Here is a 15,202-nt window from a genome sequence, read left to right as displayed (position 1 = left end):
TTTGACAAGAAAAAAAAGCCTGTCGTAAAATATTTCATTATAAATTAATTATTCGTATTTAATTTTATTATTTGGATTTAATTATTTGCGTTTAATTGTTTTTTAGAAAGAGCGTTAGATTCATTCGGCTTCTCGCCTCAATTTCGGAGCAGCTTCTGATTAGATTTGTTCTAAAAGAAACAACAATTTATTTGTAAATCAAGTAAGTTTCAGGTGTCGTGAAACGCGTGTTGGGAAAGTATAGATGGAATACTAACGGCCCTGGCATCTGAAGGGGACTTTCCTGAACTTCTCTGAGTTGGGTATTACGACAGATCAAGCCAGCGATACTCGTTTTGTAAATTTCCTGGATTTGAGCTGAAATTGATATTTTTAGTAGAAATTATTTAGTAATGGCAGCGGGAAGGGTGAGTTTGGTGTTATTTACCGCTGGTAAAGGACGAGGGGAAACCCCTATTCTCGAACCAAAAGCGGTCGCCCCTCTTGATTCGTCTGTAATGTTCGGTAAGGATACAGGCGTAAGTAGGACCCACAGCGGCGCTGCAATTTCCGTCGCGGTACTCGCTGACCGCGGCGCTCATCAAATCGACGTTATCTAAGCCGTTTTCCCTGAAAGATACGCAATGACTCTTATTGTTTTAATTTTTTTGGTATATTTATTCATCTTACCCATAGAGCTCCCGAAACTTATCAACGACGGAACCGGGCATAAGTTGCTTCATTTCATCGTAGGACCTAGGGACGGAGTATCCGCAGAACTGCCTCATGGCGGTGTAGCTGGGCAAACCGTGGTCGCGTCCTCTCTCGATATCGTAAGAGGCAATGTCGATGAAAGTCTCCAAGAAAGGCGCGCTCATGCGGTTGGTGGCCTGAAACGAAAAGAACTGGTCGAATTGTCGGGATCTTTGGTCCAGGGATCCGCCAAGGATAAGTTCCAGCGAGTCGTTGCGGCAGAACATGTCCAAAGTGAACATATCCGTTAGGGGAAGGGACTCGTGCTTGGGTCGCTGCAACAGATGGACGAATCCCTGCATTTCCGTATGACCATAACGACACGCGCTCGTCACGCATTCGATCAGCGTCTGAGGGTTCAAACTGGCGTCGTACAAGTATTGGCTTGGTGACGGAATCTACGCAACAACGGAAGTATAAAATTTTCCGTAACTTCAGCTTGAAAAATTGCGGCTAACCTTAAGCTCTGGACTGCGACATTGTCCTAGAACGATGGGTAGCTGTTCGCCGTAGACTAGGTTCTGCATAATGGCGCCGATTAGTCTCCTGACTTCCTGGTACAAGGTTTCGTGGTCGTCAAAGTAGGGTCTCATTTCGTCCACCAATCGGTTGTGTTCGCGGATGAAGAGCGTCTGCAAAGTGACCATGAAGACGTTTTGGTTGTTCAACATCTCGCCCATCTGGAAGCACCTCTTGTCCATACAGTCGCGGGACTCACATCGGTAGGGCCCCGAATCGTTCGAACGTTCAGGTAAGTTGTACTGGTCCACCCGCAAATACGCCGCTAAAATAAGAGTACCGCGTAATTAACCAAACTAAAGGCAAAGAGTAAGTGATAATTACTTCCGGGTGCCCTTAAATCTTTGGCGGCTTGTTCGGTGTATCCGTAAATGGAGGAGGCGTCGATGAAGGACGTTTCCGTGTTGATCTGTTGCGCCTGACCCTTCAGACACGGAATGCAACCGCAAGTGACGCCCTTCGGTAAGGCTTCTGACCCACATAAAACCTCTGTCAAAACAAATTTAGTTCAGCATATATTGGGTTCCCTCGACTGTGGTTTTGAGTTACCCTGCGATGGGGAGTAGGTCATGCATCCTGGACTTTGAAAAGATTCGTCTCCGCTCGGAATGTAAATACCATTGCACCGAGAATCGTTTCCTACGCGGTTAAAAGCTCATTATTGTCATTGATCACCATGATTAAGCTCGGTATTACTTTTAGAGCCGAGGGCCGTGTTGCTAAAATCGTGGTCGATGAACTGCCCCCAACCGACGTACAGATGCGAGCGACTTCCGGTGTCTACGGTACTGTGACGATGGACTGTTCGACTGACCAATCTCGCGTTGGGAAGGGGTTGAGTTCCCGGAATAGCTTTCCTGAACGAGTTGATACCTTCAAACCGTAAGTTAAACCATGTATTATTGCCCTCGAGTCGGATTGCGCGAGCAGCATTACCATTTCCGTAATCAGGCGGCAGTAGGCGGTTATGCGTGCTAAGCAACATTCCCCAACAAGGATTAGCCAGGTTATTGCAAGATCCATTATAGGTGCGATATCGATCGTACGGATTGCAATAGTTAATGTAGCAAGTGTTCGACTGGCCGCCACTCTTCCCCGTTTCCAAGTAATTGTCGAAACCCTGATACTCGTCCACTTGCCGTGACCGAATATCGTGTCCTCGACCACTCCCGAAGGGACATTCCCCATTAACCAGATGGACAACTCCAAAGTAGCTATAATGATAATAAAGTTCTATTTATCCTGGGTTTATGAACACGTAACGTAAATTTTACGAGTTACCAGATTGCAGCGATGAGTTTCGAGACTCGGTGCATATTCCTGTCGTCGAGTTAGTGTTCTAGAGCGAATTGTGTCGAAAATTAACACTTTAATCGTGGTCTTTTTTATTTTATATTATCGAAAAAGTCATTGGTTACCGAACCCCGCTGACACGTAAGCCCACTTCCAATTGTTAATTCCTCGTATGAACTGATAGCTATTAATTCAATCGCGTTAGTTATTTGTTTTCCAATTGTACGATTCTTCCGTAATACTACCGCTGCACTATCGTTCTTTCCAATCAAGTTTAACATTATGTACACGCACGCTTTGTACGAGTCCGGGTCAACAATTGAAAAATGAAGGTGAACTTAAATCATTCGTAGATGAATTGGAAAACAAATTACTGTAATTAATAGCGTACGTTCGTAAAACAGCTGAGCTAGACGTTTTGTACATAAACCTAAGGGACCCATGTCGGTTGACAAGAGTTACTTACACTTTTAAGGTTGAACTCGCAAAATAAATTGTGACGCGTAAATATTCAACGGGGATAGTCACGAATCTAATTTATTATTATTATTTTACTAATAATTTATTGCCAATTGATTGGGAATTTAGTATTAGTTCATTATTATTAAAATCAGGGAATAAGTTGAGGGATTTTTTTGCGACACTATTTCGTTATGGATTAATACAAATTATGTGAGACACTTTCAAAGATATGACCATAATGCCCCATATTTCTTCTTTTTGTATAATATATTTTAGAATGTATGATTGTGTCGTTGTCAATTTGTTATGTACTATTTATAATTGCGATGGCCAAGAACTTTGAAAAGGTGTTTTCTAAACAAGGATATACCTTGAAGTTGCACTTGTGCCATTATAAATTTCTTGGAACAAGTATTATCATATGTTTATAAGATATGTCCCATAAGTGTGTCACTCGTTAATGAGAGCTTGTCATGAAGTGACTTAGGTGAAACGTCATAGATTCTTGTAAAGCGACGCGTAATTGTCAAAGGCTTAGTACAGACTAAAGAGGAGGATGGACTGCAAACCCGAGTGTAGTCAATTCTCACGTCGTTCTTGAATTAGCTCTCATTAAGCCTCTAACATTCTGAAGTATGGGTAGTGACATACTTATGGAACATATCTTATACACTTATGGTATTATAAATATGTAAGCATTTAACAAATTTTTGGACTTGACTTTATTGGGTAATAAAAATACAGTGTCGTTTGATATGCAGGGAAGGGTAAAAATATGTCCGGTGTCAAGGGGTTTTACTTTGTTTTCTGTAGCAGAGAATCCTTGCAGATGACCAGTAGAAGAATGTTTACCGTGTCTCCCAGAACCAGCCGTCAGTTGAAAAACCGTGACAGGGTATTGCAAAAGCGTCCTTGGAGGTGCAGTGGCAAGTTGAAGACACTTTCTTGGGTATTCCTGAAGCGTTCTTGGAAGGTGGTGGCAAGTTGAAGATACTTTCGTGGGTATTCCTGAACCGTCCTTGAAAGGTGGTGGCAAGTTGAAGATACTTTCGTGGGTATTCCTGAACCGTCCTTGGAAGGTGGTGGCAAGTTGAAGATACTTGCGTGGGTATTCCTGAAGCGTTCTTGGATCGTGGTGGCAAGTTGGAGATACTTGCGTGGCTATTCCTGAAGCGTCCTTGGATCGTGGTGGCAAGTTGGAGATACTTGCGTGGCTATTCCTGAAGCGTCCTTGGAGGTGGTGGCAAGTTGAAGATACTTGCGTGGGTATTCCAGAAGCGTTCTTGGAAGGGTTGGTCAGTTGAAGATACTTGCCTGGGTATTCTAGACGAGTTAGACAGTGGCTTGAACATGAAAGGTTAGTATTTCAGATGATGAGTGATAAGTAATTGGGTTTAGTTGAGCTATATATACCAAGAAGAAAGATGGTGGAAATATAAAAAAGTTTGACCCATTTTTGCACTTGTCATAAAAAAGAAGCAAAGTTAGGCGAATTATTCTTTTGCAGAAATTTGATTGGTCCGTTTGGTTCTGAAGAGGGCGGTGTATGAAGTTGGTGACGTCACGGTTTTTTTTCAAGCAATTAGTGGTATCAATCATTTTGATTTCAGTCGGCGTTCGGTGAACATGTCGTAAGTCTTTTCTTTCATTTTAATTGTGAAAGTTGTAGAGTTAAGACGTGCTAATTTTCGGTCCTGGATTGAATGGAGTCGGCGTGTTATTGAAATTGTTTATGGATTTGTATGTGAGTTCAATGTTTTAATTTTGAATTGATTTTAAAATGTTAGGGAAAGGTTTCTGCTCGTTTATAATGATTATCGGGCGCAGTGAATGAAATATTTTTCTAATGCCGGACTTTATCTATGTAGCGGTGAATTAATTTCGGGCTTTGCCTATATCGTACGTTCGTAAAACAGCTGAGCTAGACGTTTTGTACATAAAACTAAAAGGATCTAGGCAACAATGTCGGTTGACAAGAGTTACTTACACCTTTAAAGTTGAACTCGCAAAATTAATTGAGACAGGGAAGCGTTAATATTCAACGGGGATAGTCACGGAACGAATTTATTATTATTTTACTAATAATTTATTGCCAATTGATTGGGAATTTAGTATTAATTCATTATTATTAAAATCATGGAATAAGTTGAGGGATTTTTTCTCACTATTAAGTTATGGGTGAATGCAAATTATGAGAGACACTTTCAAAGATATGACCATAATGCCCCATATTTCTTCTTTTTGTATAATATATTTTAGAAGGTATGATTGTGTCATTCCTTAGTATCTAAGGCCTAAAATTCGATCTGAAATCCTTTTGAGAATTTTCAGTTATATTTTTCACCATTTTCATCATCGTTTTTCAAAAGGGATTGTTAAGCGCGCTAGTAACTTTTCGTCTAGATAAGGGGAAAGGGATATAGACAATGCATGACCGATGAACTAAAGACGTCATGGCGTACGTGCGTCAAGTTCATTCCAAAGATAAGAATTTAATTCACTAGACATGGGTAATAAGCGTAGGTTGCGTCCTAGTGGCCAACAATGACTACTAACAAAGTCTTGAGATCCTTTTTTACCATCGGGTACAACCATACATTTAAAAAAACTTCACATAGAAAACTGGGTTTTTTTGAGGAAAATTTGGACCTCTGAGCGACTTATCTTTGAAAAAAACCTCTTCTATAGTCTCGAGGACACTATAACCTTCCAAGCCGCTGAAATACTAGATTAGGCTTTTCATGTTAGCGTAATTTTGATAAGATAAGAAAATATATTTCTAAAAAGCGAACGGAACCCCGCCCCGCCCCCAGTGCAATTGATTTGTAAGATATTACTGAGTCTGGAAACTTTTCCATTATTCAAGTGTTTACCGCCTTGGCAAAGAGATCTCATCTTCTTCAGTAAATCTACGCTTTTTGTTTCAAAGAGTAGTCAAAGTTTTTCCTGGAAAGTATATTTGCGTTAGTTTTAAAATGAAGCTACATCTTCGCTCCTTGTTGGTCATGGTCCTGTTGATCGGCTTAACTGGCGCGTCGCTATTTAACTTTCTAAAAATGCCCAACCACGACGGCGTCAATAGAGTGCGCCATTTTACCGAAGAACAGATCGCGGAAGTTTCAGGCCTATTGGCTGTCTCCGGCACTGCCGTTGTTCTGGTTGATGATGGTAGCGTTGAGGACGTTCCTAATTGTCCCTGCTCGAAGGACGTCAAAGGATCCACCGCTATCGATAGCAATTTCGGAGAAGTTTTGGCGCAGTTGCTGGTCGCTGATAACGTATCCGTCTACAGTCTCAAGATCAAGAATTCCGGTCTTCTGGCAAATAGTAAATATAAAAGAAACGTTTAATCTTGATTTAGTGTACCATTTTTAAAAATTTTTCGTTAGCTTTGTATAATTCTTTCGGAATTCATATCTTTGTGAATGGCAAACACTACACGTATCGAGGTAAACGTGACATCACCGATTTAGTATCTTATTTGAAAATGGTTAGTCAACTATTATTCTCAATTCGCGTCTCTCAGAATAATAACGAATCGATTTCGAATCTGTTTCCTCAGATAAGGACGAACCCTTTGAAGGTCATCACGGGAAAGTTGGACAAATTGTCTTTCGACGCGGTGCAGCAGACGCGATTGGTAGGCTTTTTTGTGGCGGATACGGGTGACTACCAAGCGTACGAGACAGCCGCCAAAAACCTGGCTCCCGACGTCCCTTTCTACGTTGTCTTTGACCGCGTCGTTGCCAAGCACTTGAAGTTGGACACCGTTGGACAAATTTCCCTGTACAAACCACCTCACAAGCTTCCCATTCCTTGTCCACTCAACGTAAGACGTTTAAAGCCGTTGCTTATCAGGCAACTCATTGGTATTTTTGACTGTTTAGCCCGCGAGTGCTTTGGACATAGAAAACTTTGTCAAGTCGAATGGAATGAGCCCAGTTCTTTACTTGAACCAAGACAATCTCGAGGAAACCACGGTAAAGAAAGGAGGCAGTTGTCAATGACATTTCAAACTGAGTATTCTGAATCGTTACAGTCTCTGGATTTGCCAGCAAACACGGTGATAGCGGTGGGCGAGAAAGCTTCGACCATCGGCGGATATTTTAACCGATTGATCAATAAGGTTATCCGTAACAGCACCGACAGCCGCTACCAATCTCTGAACATCATTTGGATCGACCCCGAACTATTCCCTATAATTAACATGGTAATTATTTAATCGCTCGTGATTTAAATCGTCCAATAATTGTAACCCTTCTAAATTAATTTGACAGATGAAGGATTACTTAAGTTCAACGTACGGGATGCCACGAGTTTTGCCAGCCATGGGTGTCATTGAATTTGCCACGGTAAGTGATTGATAAGACTTAATGAATAGTATTATTTTAATGAACTCTAATTTTACCGGCGCTGTAGAATAAGAGCGCTTGGTTTAACAGTCAACTTTTGAACATGACGGCCAATAAAGCGGCCGATGAACTGAATGTGGCCATGATCAAGGAATGGTTTTCTGGCGTCCTCGATAACACCATACTTTTACAACAATCTGACGGTACGTATTAATTAAATAAATCTTTAATATTATAATTTAAAATTAAATAAAAAATTTTATTGAAAAAATTTTTAACGAAAGGCTCGCAGTCACTGATCCGATCTCCTAAGAACGTTCAAGTTGATGAAGGCAGCTCCTTCGAATTGGACTGCATCGTGCAGAATATCGTGGGCGATTGCCTCTGGCTGCGCAACGGACAGAACATTGGCTCCAACCTGGATCGCCTCCCGCATTTGTCCTGGGTTGGACTCTCCTCTTTGGGCGATTGCAGTCTACGTTTCGAGGGCGCCACTCAAGGACGCGATGACGGCGAATGGGTTTGCCAAGTAACGGGTGACGAATTTCGCTCAACGGTTTCGTCTCTTCCGGTTCGTGTCACTGTCAATCCAGTGACTACCGCGTCTCTAGGGGAAGCGCCTCCAACCTCTAAAAAAGCCGAGTCTCCCGCGAAATCCGATCTCTAAGGTCGGAATTTGATAAAGCTCAATTCTTTTCTTACGTTAAGATTTAAATAAATATTTTTGTAAATCAAATTCTAATCAACTTTGAAATATATTTTTATTATAAAAAAAATTCCCAAATTGCATTGATTTATAAATCTTTACTTAATTTTATGACATAAAAGAGATGATGAAGAGTTACAACGAAATGTTGATTAATTTGAATTTGTTTTTATCTATTTTTTAGCCTTTGATCATCGCGTTGTCATTATTTAACGCGTTTCGTATCTGTCTCTTTGGCCATATCTTTCGAGGATATCTGGTTGCGGTAAAGAAGCCATGGCCCGTCCGGTGTTGGCCGATCTCCTGCGCGGTCGCGCTGCTTTGACGTTAATCTGTCGCATTTCGGCCAACTCGACGTTCCCTTCGAAATCGGTTTGCGTGGCGGTGTTGGCCGTTTGACACGCTTTGATGACGATCAAGGCCGAGTTCTCGACAATCTCCCACATGGTCAGCACCGAGAATCCTAGCCATAAAGAAAGATATCCTCCCAAATGCGAAAAGACTTCCACTAACTGCGTGAGAGATCTGATTGATTAGTTTTGGGCTACGTCTATTTTATTTGGATTCGGCGCCTCTTACCAAATACTTGGGTAAGTGCTCGTATTTCGTGTGCTCCATGCTTCGCAAGTAAATTTTAACTTTCAGTAAATTTTTTCTAAAAGAATTGAGATTGTCTTTAAAAGATACTTCAAAATTGAAACAAGATTTCTAAAACTCGTTTTGTTTAAATGTTTTATAACGATTATTGAAGCTATTTATTAGTGTTTAAGATGATTTATTTGTTAACCGGTGAAAAGTAGTACCTGATTTCGCTTAAACTCTTATTGGCCCACTTTCCCAGCTCGCCTTTCTAGGATTAAGAAGGTTTAATATTAATTGAACTTTTTTATTGAATGTATAGATTACCTCATTGGGTTTAGGCCACGCTGTCGTGTCGACGGTCACTTCGTAAATAGTTCGTCTAAAAAATGGTCAGACTCTATAAGGTCAATTTGACGCGGTGCCAACGCTTGAGAGTTGACAACTTACTCGCAGGGAACTCTGCAAAGCGTTCGGCAATAAGATTTCGTCGTATCTTCCGCCATTTCCGCGCATAGTGCTGTCAAGAAACGGAGGATCGTCGATTACGCAATTAGCGCGTAAATATTTTAAAAATTTGAAATGACTGACCAGCGTCGGAATTGGCCGTGCAAGGAGCTTCGTCCGAGGTCAAGCGCGTCAAGTTGGGTGAGACGCACTTGCACTGTTCGATTTGGGCGTTTCTAGAGCACTCTTGCGTGCACATCTAAAGTAAACAATTATTGGAATACTTTTATTAATTAATTTTACTTTTATTTTAATTATTGTAGTTTTGTGAAGCGCCGCGAAACGAGGGCCAAAATAACATCTTTGTAACGTCAGTGAACAACTAAATTATGGTGGGTGAGTGTGGTATAGGAACTATGGAAACTATAACAATTTTAATCCTCAGTGATTTTACAGTCCCCCCCCCCTCCCATGCCAAAGCACACGACGGAAGTCACCTTTGGGTGTAACTTTCCGGGATATCCTTTAGTCCAGGGTAAATCTCTATATTCCGTACAGTTGGTCTGGTAAGGCGTAGGCAGCAAAACGGTGGTGGATTTCTTCAGGCCGATATTGTACAGATTTCCGGGTAAAGCCTTGACGCGACCCGCTTCCGGGTCCGGATATGAATCCGGCGCGTGAACCGAGACCAGAATGGCCGGTGAGACGTACTGGTCCAAGTATTCTTCAGCCTCGACGTTCAGGTCCAACTCTAAAACTAATAAGGCGCCACAATGGTCGTTCCGGATAAACAATAAGCGGTTGGACAGATTACCTACCAGTAGGCGAGTTCCAAATATCCGATTCGTAAGCGTGAAACATTTTTTCTCCTTTGGAGTTCCAGACGGCGTTGAACGTGAAGCAATTACCGTGATCCGGAATGAAGAACAAATTAAAATGCCTAATCGGATGCGAGAACAAGACGGGTGAATAAGTTAAAGAAAAATCACACTCTCCTTTAGCGGTACCAAAATTTCCTATTTTTTGAAAATGCCCTTTTAAAACTTGGTTCTAACAAATGAAGAAATCTCTTACCGGAAACAGTCTTCGCCGCTAATAATTTCTCTCCCTTCCAAGGAACAATTTATGAAGAGTCCGCTCTTGTTGTGACCCAAAGCGATCTGCAACTGCTTATCCAAACGTGACACCTTTTCCTGACAAAATCACATTGAAATTAATTAAATGTTATCTTTTTGCAGCCATCTCGGCCTGGTTGAAAATGAACTATTAAAATAAAAATTACTTCAAAATCTGTGGCGTTTATGAGACACTCTTGATGGTACGTTTCGCAGTACTGAAGTCGACGAACTCTGCGCGAAACAGACATGACGCAAACATAATTTATCACTTATATCTGAATTCATTGGAACCTTTTTTTAGATATATCTAAACGCGCGTACTTGTTACTGTTACAGATGGTCACCCCGGGAAACTCCAGGGATCCCTTGTTCTCGACTTTGACCTCGACGGTGGTCGGGTACTTGAAGTAAAGGTAGAAATACGAGCCCGCCTGATAGATGAAGCCACCCAAGCATAGAATGAACAAGACTGTCCACAAGAAGCGACGGAACCAATTGTCGGCGGAGGCGATATGACTAATTCCGTTCAGCGAGGACTTTGAGAAAATTTGACGCGCGTATATCCAAGGGAAGCGACTGGATTCCGCGGATTCGGGTCCATCTTGGAAGTCGGCACTCGTTTGGTCAGCCCCGCCGCTCAACAAAGAGAGTCGGCGACGGAGCCGTTGGTGGAACGGGTGGCTTGAGTAGTAAGAGTCGCTGAGTTCGTCGTTCAAGAGCCAAGGGGCGACGCGAGAAGACATAGAGTTAGCCAAGTAATCTCGCTTTGAATCCAGTTTGACCACTAGCAATCTACGGCTACTAGGCCTATAGCTGAATCAAGAAATTTAATCGTTTAATCGTAATGATGTCGAAGGACGATTATCTAGCTCCGAAGAAAGGAAAGACTACTTTCAATCGTGGTTCTATTCCCATACTGATGTTTAAATATCACGGTGGTGGTCACCCCAGATCGCATCTACCAATCCAACTCTTTATCTTCAATAAAACTATTAAATTCCCATAAGGACTATTGAGGGGCCCGTCATTCCACGAAAATCTGACTCGCAATTTAATAAATTGCGAGAGTGAGCGACCATTGTTGGTAAAAATGTATTTCAAAGTTAAATTTAATAATAAATACTAATAGTAATTCGTCGTACCACTTTTGTTTAATCTTTGCTGGATAAAAGAAGCCTGTCGGTGTTCTTTTAAAAGTTAGTTGTCTATTTATAGGTAAATATTTCTATTTCTGTTTTACGAGTTTTCCGTAAAACATTGTTCCTTGGTCCCATTAGCAAATTGCTCGGCGAGTTTTGATAGCGCCGTTCCCGTGCTCGCGTGTTTATCGCTCGAAAGTCAAGTCTTTCCGTGCGACGCGACCAACTCCGCTCCTCCCCCTTGACCCTTACACGGCCCTCAGCTTTAAAAGTAAGTCATCGATTTGATATTACATCCAAAGGTGTCGTTTGCAGTGCGAAAAGCGTCAAAGAGACCCTTTATATGATAAGGGCAACAGCGTCGTTTCAAATACTTATAAGAGGAAAACATGTCATGTAAGTTTACTGTGTAGTAATATAAGTAATTAATATCTTCTATAACCTTGTCATGGAGTGACGTAGATAAACCGTCATAGGTACTGATAAAGCGACGAAGGTCTCGAATAGACTAAAGTGGAGCAGGGATTGTAAAAGCGAGCGTTATTCAACGGGCCTACAGGATGTTTCTAGCATTACGAAGTATAGGTAGTGTCTCATACTTATGGCACATATGTCATTAAGTTATAGGGGTAGTAATTGGTATGGATTATTTATAATTGAGATTATAACTTTCTTGGAACAAGTATTATAAATAAGTAAACATTTAACAAATTTTTTGACTTGACTTTATTTCGCAATAAAAATAAAGTGTCGTTTGATATGCAGGGAAGGGTAAAAAATGACCGGTGTCAAGGGGTTTTACTTTATTTTCTGTAGCAGAGAATCCATGTAGATGACCAGTAGAAGAATGTATACTGCGTATCCCAGAACCAGCCGTCAGTTGGAAAACCGTGACAGGGTATTGGAAAAGCGTCCTTGGAGGTGGTATCAAGTTGAAGATAATTTCGTGGGGATTCCTGAAGCGTCCTTGGATCGTGGTGGAAAGTTGAAGATACTTGCCTGGGTATTCCTGAAGCGTCCTTGGATCGTGGTGGCAAGGTGAAGATACTTGCGTGGGGATTCCTGAAGCGTCCTTGGATCGTGGTGGCAAGTTGAAGATACTTGCGTGGGTATTCCTGAAGCGTTCTTGGAAGGGTCGGTCAGTTGAAGATACTTGGAAGGGTCGGTCAGTTGAAGATACTTGCCAGGGTCGGTCAGTTGAAGATACTTGCCAGGGTCGGTCAGTTGAAGATACTTGCCAGGGTCGGTCAGTTGAAGATACTTGCCAGGGTCGGTCAGTTGAAGATACTTGCCAGGGTCGGTCAGTTGAAGATACTTGCCAGGGTCGGTCAGTTGAAGATACTTGCCAGGGTCGGTCAGTTGAAGATACTTGCCAGGGTCGGTCAGTTGAAGATACTTGCCAGGGTCGGTCAGTTGAAGATACTTGCCAGGGTCGGTCAGTTGAAGATACTTGCCAGGGTCGGTCAGTTGAAGATACTTGCCAGGGTCGGTCAGTTGAAGATACTTGCCAGGGTCGGTCAGTTGAAGATACTTGCCAGGGTCGGTCAGTTGAAGATACTTGCCAGGGTCGGTCAGTTGAAGATACTTGCCAGGGTCGGTCAGTTGAAGATACTTGCCAGGGTCGGTCAGTTGAAGATACTTGCCAGGGTCGGTCAGTTGAAGATACTTGCCAGGGTCGGTCAGTTGAAGATACTTGCCAGGGTATTCTAGAAGAGTTGAACATGAAAGGTTAGTATTTCAGATGATGAGTGATAGTAATTGGTTTTGGTTGAGCTATATATACCAAGAAGAAAGAAGGTGGAAATATAAAAAAGTTTGATTAATTTTTGCAGTTGTCATAAAAGGTAACTAATCGAATACATAACCTCGGCAAAGATAGATGGTTAGGTAACTAATCGAATACATAACCTCGGCAAAGATAGATGGTTAGGTAACTAATCGAATACATAACCTCGGCATAGATAGATGGTTAGGTAACTAATCGAATGCATAACCTCGGCATAGATAGATAGAGATGGTTAGGTAACTAATCGAATGCATAACCTCGGCATAGATAGATAGAGATGGTTAGGTAACTAATCGAATGCATAACCTCGGCATAGATAGATAGAGATGGTTAGGTAACTAATCGAATGCATAACCTCGGCATAGATAGATAGAGATGGTTAGGTAACTAATCGAATGCATAACCTCGGCATAGATAGATAGAGATGGTTAGGTAACTAATCGAATGCATAACCTCGGCATAGATAGATAGAGATGGTTAGGTAACTAATCGAATGCATAACCTCGGCATAGATAGATAGAGATGGTTAGGTAACTAATCGAATGCATAACCTCGGCATAGATAGATAGAGATGGTTAGGTAACTAATCGAATGCATAACCTCGGCATAGATAGATAGAGATGGTTAGGTAACTAATCGAATGCATAACCTCGGCATAGATAGATAGAGATGGTTAGGTAACTAATCGAATGCATAACCTCGGCATAGATAGATAGAGATGGTTAGGTAACTAATCGAATGCATAACCTCGGCATAGATAGATAGAGATGGTTAGGTAACTAATCGAATGCATAACCTCGGCATAGATAGATAGAGATGGTTAGGTAACTAATTGAATGCATAACCTCGGCAAAGCTAAACGAAGCTAAACGAAGCTAAACGAAGCTAAACGAAGCTAAACGAAGCTAAACGAAGCTAAACGAAGCTAAACGAAGCTAAACGAAGCTAAACGAAGCTAAACGAAGCTAAACGAAGCTAAACGAAGCTAAACGAAGCTAAACGAAGCTAAACGAAGCTAAACGAAGCTAAACGAAGCTAAACGACTCTAAACGAAGCTAAACGACTCTAAACGAAGCTAAACGACTCTAAACGAAGCTAAACGACTCTAAACGAAGCTAAACGACTCTAAACGAAGCTAAACGACTCTAAACGAAGCTAAACGACTCTAAACGAAGCTAAACGACTCTAAACGAAGCTAAACGACTCTAAACGAAGCTAAACGACTCTAAACGAAGCTAAACGACTCTAAACGAAGCTAAACGACTCTAAACGAAGCTAAACGACTCTAAACGAAGCTAAACGACTCTAAACGAAGCTAAACGACTCTAAACGAAGCTAAACGACTCTAAACGAAGCTAAACGACTCTAAACGAAGCTAAACGACTCTAAACGAAGCTAAACGACTCTAAACGAAGCTAAACGACTCTAAACGAAGCTAAACGACTCTAAACGAAGCTAAACGACTCTAAACGAAGCTAAACGACTCTAAACGAAGCTAAACGACTCTAAACGAAGCTAAACGACTCTAAACGAAGCTAAACGACTCTAAACGAAGCTAAACGACTCTAAACGAAGCTAAACGACTCTAAACGAAGCTAAACGACTCTAAACGAAGCTAAACGACTCTAAACGAAGCTAAACGACTCTAAACGAAGCTAAACGACTCTAAACGAAGCTAAACGACTCTAAACGAAGCTAAACGACTCTAAACGAAGCTAAACGACTCTAAACGAAGCTAAACGACTCTAAACGAAGCTAAACGACTCTAAACGAAGCTAAACGACTCTAAACGAAGCTAAACGACTCTAAACGAAGCTAAACGACTCTAAACGAAGCTAAACGACTCTAAACGAAGCTAAACGACTCTAAACGAAGCTAAACGACTCTAAACGAAGCTAAACGACTCTAAACGAAGCTAAACGACTCTAAACGAAGCTAAACGACTCTAAACGAAGCTAAACGACTCTAAACGAAGCTAAACGACTCTAAACGAAGCTAAACGACTCTAAACGAAGCTAAACGACTCTAAACGAAGCTAAACGACTCTAAACGAAGCTAAACGACTCTAA

General features: G+C 41.5%; 5 protein-coding genes across 10 annotated transcripts; 1 reads left to right on the top strand and 4 right to left on the bottom strand.

The window, feature by feature from the left end:
* Positions 1 to 51: 51 nt before the first annotated feature.
* On the bottom strand, positions 52 to 3,490 carry LOC149717995 (peroxidasin homolog pxn-2-like). Of its 2 annotated transcripts, XM_089841810.1 has the most exons (11): positions 3,011 to 3,490; positions 2,533 to 2,590; positions 2,188 to 2,465; positions 1,948 to 2,124; positions 1,801 to 1,890; positions 1,576 to 1,740; positions 1,191 to 1,516; positions 670 to 1,130; positions 428 to 609; positions 258 to 357; positions 52 to 170 (listed from the first exon to the last, which is right to left on the bottom strand). In XM_089841810.1, the coding sequence occupies exons 2-11, from the start codon at positions 2,565 to 2,567 to the stop codon at positions 92 to 94; spliced, it is 1,893 nt and encodes a 630-aa protein (XP_089697936.1). In that variant the 5' UTR covers positions 2,568 to 2,590; positions 3,011 to 3,490; the 3' UTR covers positions 52 to 91. The 2 variants fall into 2 exon arrangements, with proteins under 2 accessions (XP_089697936.1, XP_089697935.1); XM_089841809.1 differs by having other exon boundaries at positions 2,533 to 3,490.
* Positions 3,491 to 3,535: 45 nt separating this feature from the next.
* LOC149717994 (uncharacterized) lies at positions 3,536 to 4,561 on the bottom strand. Its single transcript, XM_089841817.1, has 2 exons — positions 4,420 to 4,561; positions 3,536 to 4,349 (listed from the first exon to the last, which is right to left on the bottom strand). The coding sequence occupies exons 1-2, from the start codon at positions 4,473 to 4,475 to the stop codon at positions 3,680 to 3,682; spliced, it is 726 nt and encodes a 241-aa protein (XP_089697943.1). The 5' UTR covers positions 4,476 to 4,561; the 3' UTR covers positions 3,536 to 3,679.
* A 43-nt stretch (positions 4,562 to 4,604) lies between these two features.
* LOC149717993 (calsequestrin-1-like) lies at positions 4,605 to 8,155 on the top strand. Of its 4 annotated transcripts, none has more exons than XM_089841811.1 (9): positions 4,605 to 4,746; positions 5,873 to 6,333; positions 6,396 to 6,496; positions 6,569 to 6,835; positions 6,894 to 6,986; positions 7,046 to 7,216; positions 7,284 to 7,358; positions 7,426 to 7,561; positions 7,643 to 8,155. In XM_089841811.1, exons 1-9 carry the CDS (start codon positions 4,739 to 4,741, stop codon positions 8,023 to 8,025), a joined length of 1,695 nt encoding a protein of 564 aa, XP_089697937.1. In that variant the 5' UTR covers positions 4,605 to 4,738; the 3' UTR covers positions 8,026 to 8,155. The 4 variants fall into 4 exon arrangements, with proteins under 4 accessions (XP_089697937.1, XP_089697939.1, XP_089697938.1 ...); XM_089841813.1 differs by having other exon boundaries at positions 4,609 to 4,750; positions 7,643 to 8,154; XM_089841812.1 differs by having other exon boundaries at positions 4,612 to 4,746; positions 5,936 to 6,333.
* A 48-nt stretch (positions 8,156 to 8,203) lies between these two features.
* On the bottom strand, positions 8,204 to 9,951 carry LOC149717992 (degenerin deg-1-like). The gene is made up of 8 exons (XM_089836976.1): positions 9,909 to 9,951; positions 9,588 to 9,847; positions 9,235 to 9,349; positions 9,094 to 9,163; positions 8,971 to 9,025; positions 8,868 to 8,914; positions 8,644 to 8,719; positions 8,204 to 8,576 (listed from the first exon to the last, which is right to left on the bottom strand). The coding sequence occupies exons 1-8, from the start codon at positions 9,949 to 9,951 to the stop codon at positions 8,274 to 8,276; spliced, it is 969 nt and encodes a 322-aa protein (XP_089693102.1). The 3' UTR covers positions 8,204 to 8,273.
* On the bottom strand, positions 9,591 to 11,222 carry LOC149717991 (acid-sensing ion channel 1C-like). 2 transcript variants are annotated; one of them, XR_016368305.1, is made up of 4 exons: positions 10,530 to 11,222; positions 10,373 to 10,439; positions 9,909 to 10,283; positions 9,591 to 9,847 (listed from the first exon to the last, which is right to left on the bottom strand). XR_016368305.1 is itself a non-coding variant. In XM_089841818.1 (3 exons), the coding sequence occupies exons 1-3, from the start codon at positions 10,949 to 10,951 to the stop codon at positions 10,161 to 10,163; spliced, it is 612 nt and encodes a 203-aa protein (XP_089697944.1). In that variant the 5' UTR covers positions 10,952 to 11,222; the 3' UTR covers positions 9,881 to 10,160. The 2 variants fall into 2 exon arrangements, 1 of the variants encoding a protein (XP_089697944.1); XM_089841818.1 differs by lacking the exon at positions 9,591 to 9,847 and having other exon boundaries at positions 9,881 to 10,283.
* Positions 11,223 to 15,202: the final 3,980 nt, after the last annotated feature.

Source organism: Phalangium opilio, unplaced genomic scaffold, assembly GCF_054372755.1.
Source record: "Phalangium opilio isolate 3A_F unplaced genomic scaffold, DU_Popi_V2 ptg000003l_1, whole genome shotgun sequence".
NCBI classification, from domain to species: Eukaryota; Metazoa; Arthropoda; class Arachnida; order Opiliones; family Phalangiidae; genus Phalangium; species Phalangium opilio.
This window is presented reverse-complemented; position numbering and strand designations above follow the sequence as displayed.

What these genes read in the sequence shown, in the direction of transcription:
- LOC149717995 (XM_089841809.1), bottom strand. Translation starts at nt 2,567, where the DNA reads ATGCACCGAGTCTCGAAACTCATCGCTGCAATCTG. An exon ending in GACCTACTCCCCATCGCAGG is followed by an intron (nt 1,741 to 1,800) that starts GTAACTCAAAAC and finishes TTGTTTTGACAG; the next exon opens with AGGTTTTATGTGGGTCAGAA. An exon ending in CCCCTTCAGATGCCAGGGCC is followed by an intron (nt 171 to 257) that starts GTTAGTATTCCA and finishes TGTTTCTTTTAG; the next exon opens with AACAAATCTAATCAGAAGCT.
- LOC149717994 (XM_089841817.1), bottom strand. Translation starts at nt 4,475, where the DNA reads ATGACAAGTGCAAAAATGGGTCAAACTTTTTTATATTTCCACCATCTT. An exon ending in TTCCACCATCTTTCTTCTTG is followed by an intron (nt 4,350 to 4,419) that starts GTATATATAGCT and finishes TTCATGTTCAAG; the next exon opens with CCACTGTCTAACTCGTCTAG.
- LOC149717993 (XM_089841811.1), top strand. An exon ending in GTGTCATTGAATTTGCCACG is followed by an intron (nt 7,359 to 7,425) that starts GTAAGTGATTGA and finishes CCGGCGCTGTAG; the next exon opens with AATAAGAGCGCTTGGTTTAA. An exon ending in ACTTTTACAACAATCTGACG is followed by an intron (nt 7,562 to 7,642) that starts GTACGTATTAAT and finishes TTTTAACGAAAG; the next exon opens with GCTCGCAGTCACTGATCCGA.
- LOC149717992 (XM_089836976.1), bottom strand. Translation starts at nt 9,951, where the DNA reads ATGTTTCACGCTTACGAATCGGATATTTGGAACTCGCCTACTG. An exon ending in TATTTGGAACTCGCCTACTG is followed by an intron (nt 9,848 to 9,908) that starts GTAGGTAATCTG and finishes GCGCCTTATTAG; the next exon opens with TTTTAGAGTTGGACCTGAAC. An exon ending in CTTTGCAGAGTTCCCTGCGA is followed by an intron (nt 9,026 to 9,093) that starts GTAAGTTGTCAA and finishes ACCATTTTTTAG; the next exon opens with ACGAACTATTTACGAAGTGA.
- LOC149717991 (XM_089841818.1), bottom strand. Translation starts at nt 10,951, where the DNA reads ATGTCTTCTCGCGTCGCCCCTTGGCTCTTGAACGACGAACTCAGCGAC. An exon ending in ACCATCTGTAACAGTAACAA is followed by an intron (nt 10,440 to 10,529) that starts GTACGCGCGTTT and finishes TGTTTCGCGCAG; the next exon opens with AGTTCGTCGACTTCAGTACT. An exon ending in TAAACGCCACAGATTTTGAA is followed by an intron (nt 10,284 to 10,372) that starts GTAATTTTTATT and finishes TGATTTTGTCAG; the next exon opens with GAAAAGGTGTCACGTTTGGA.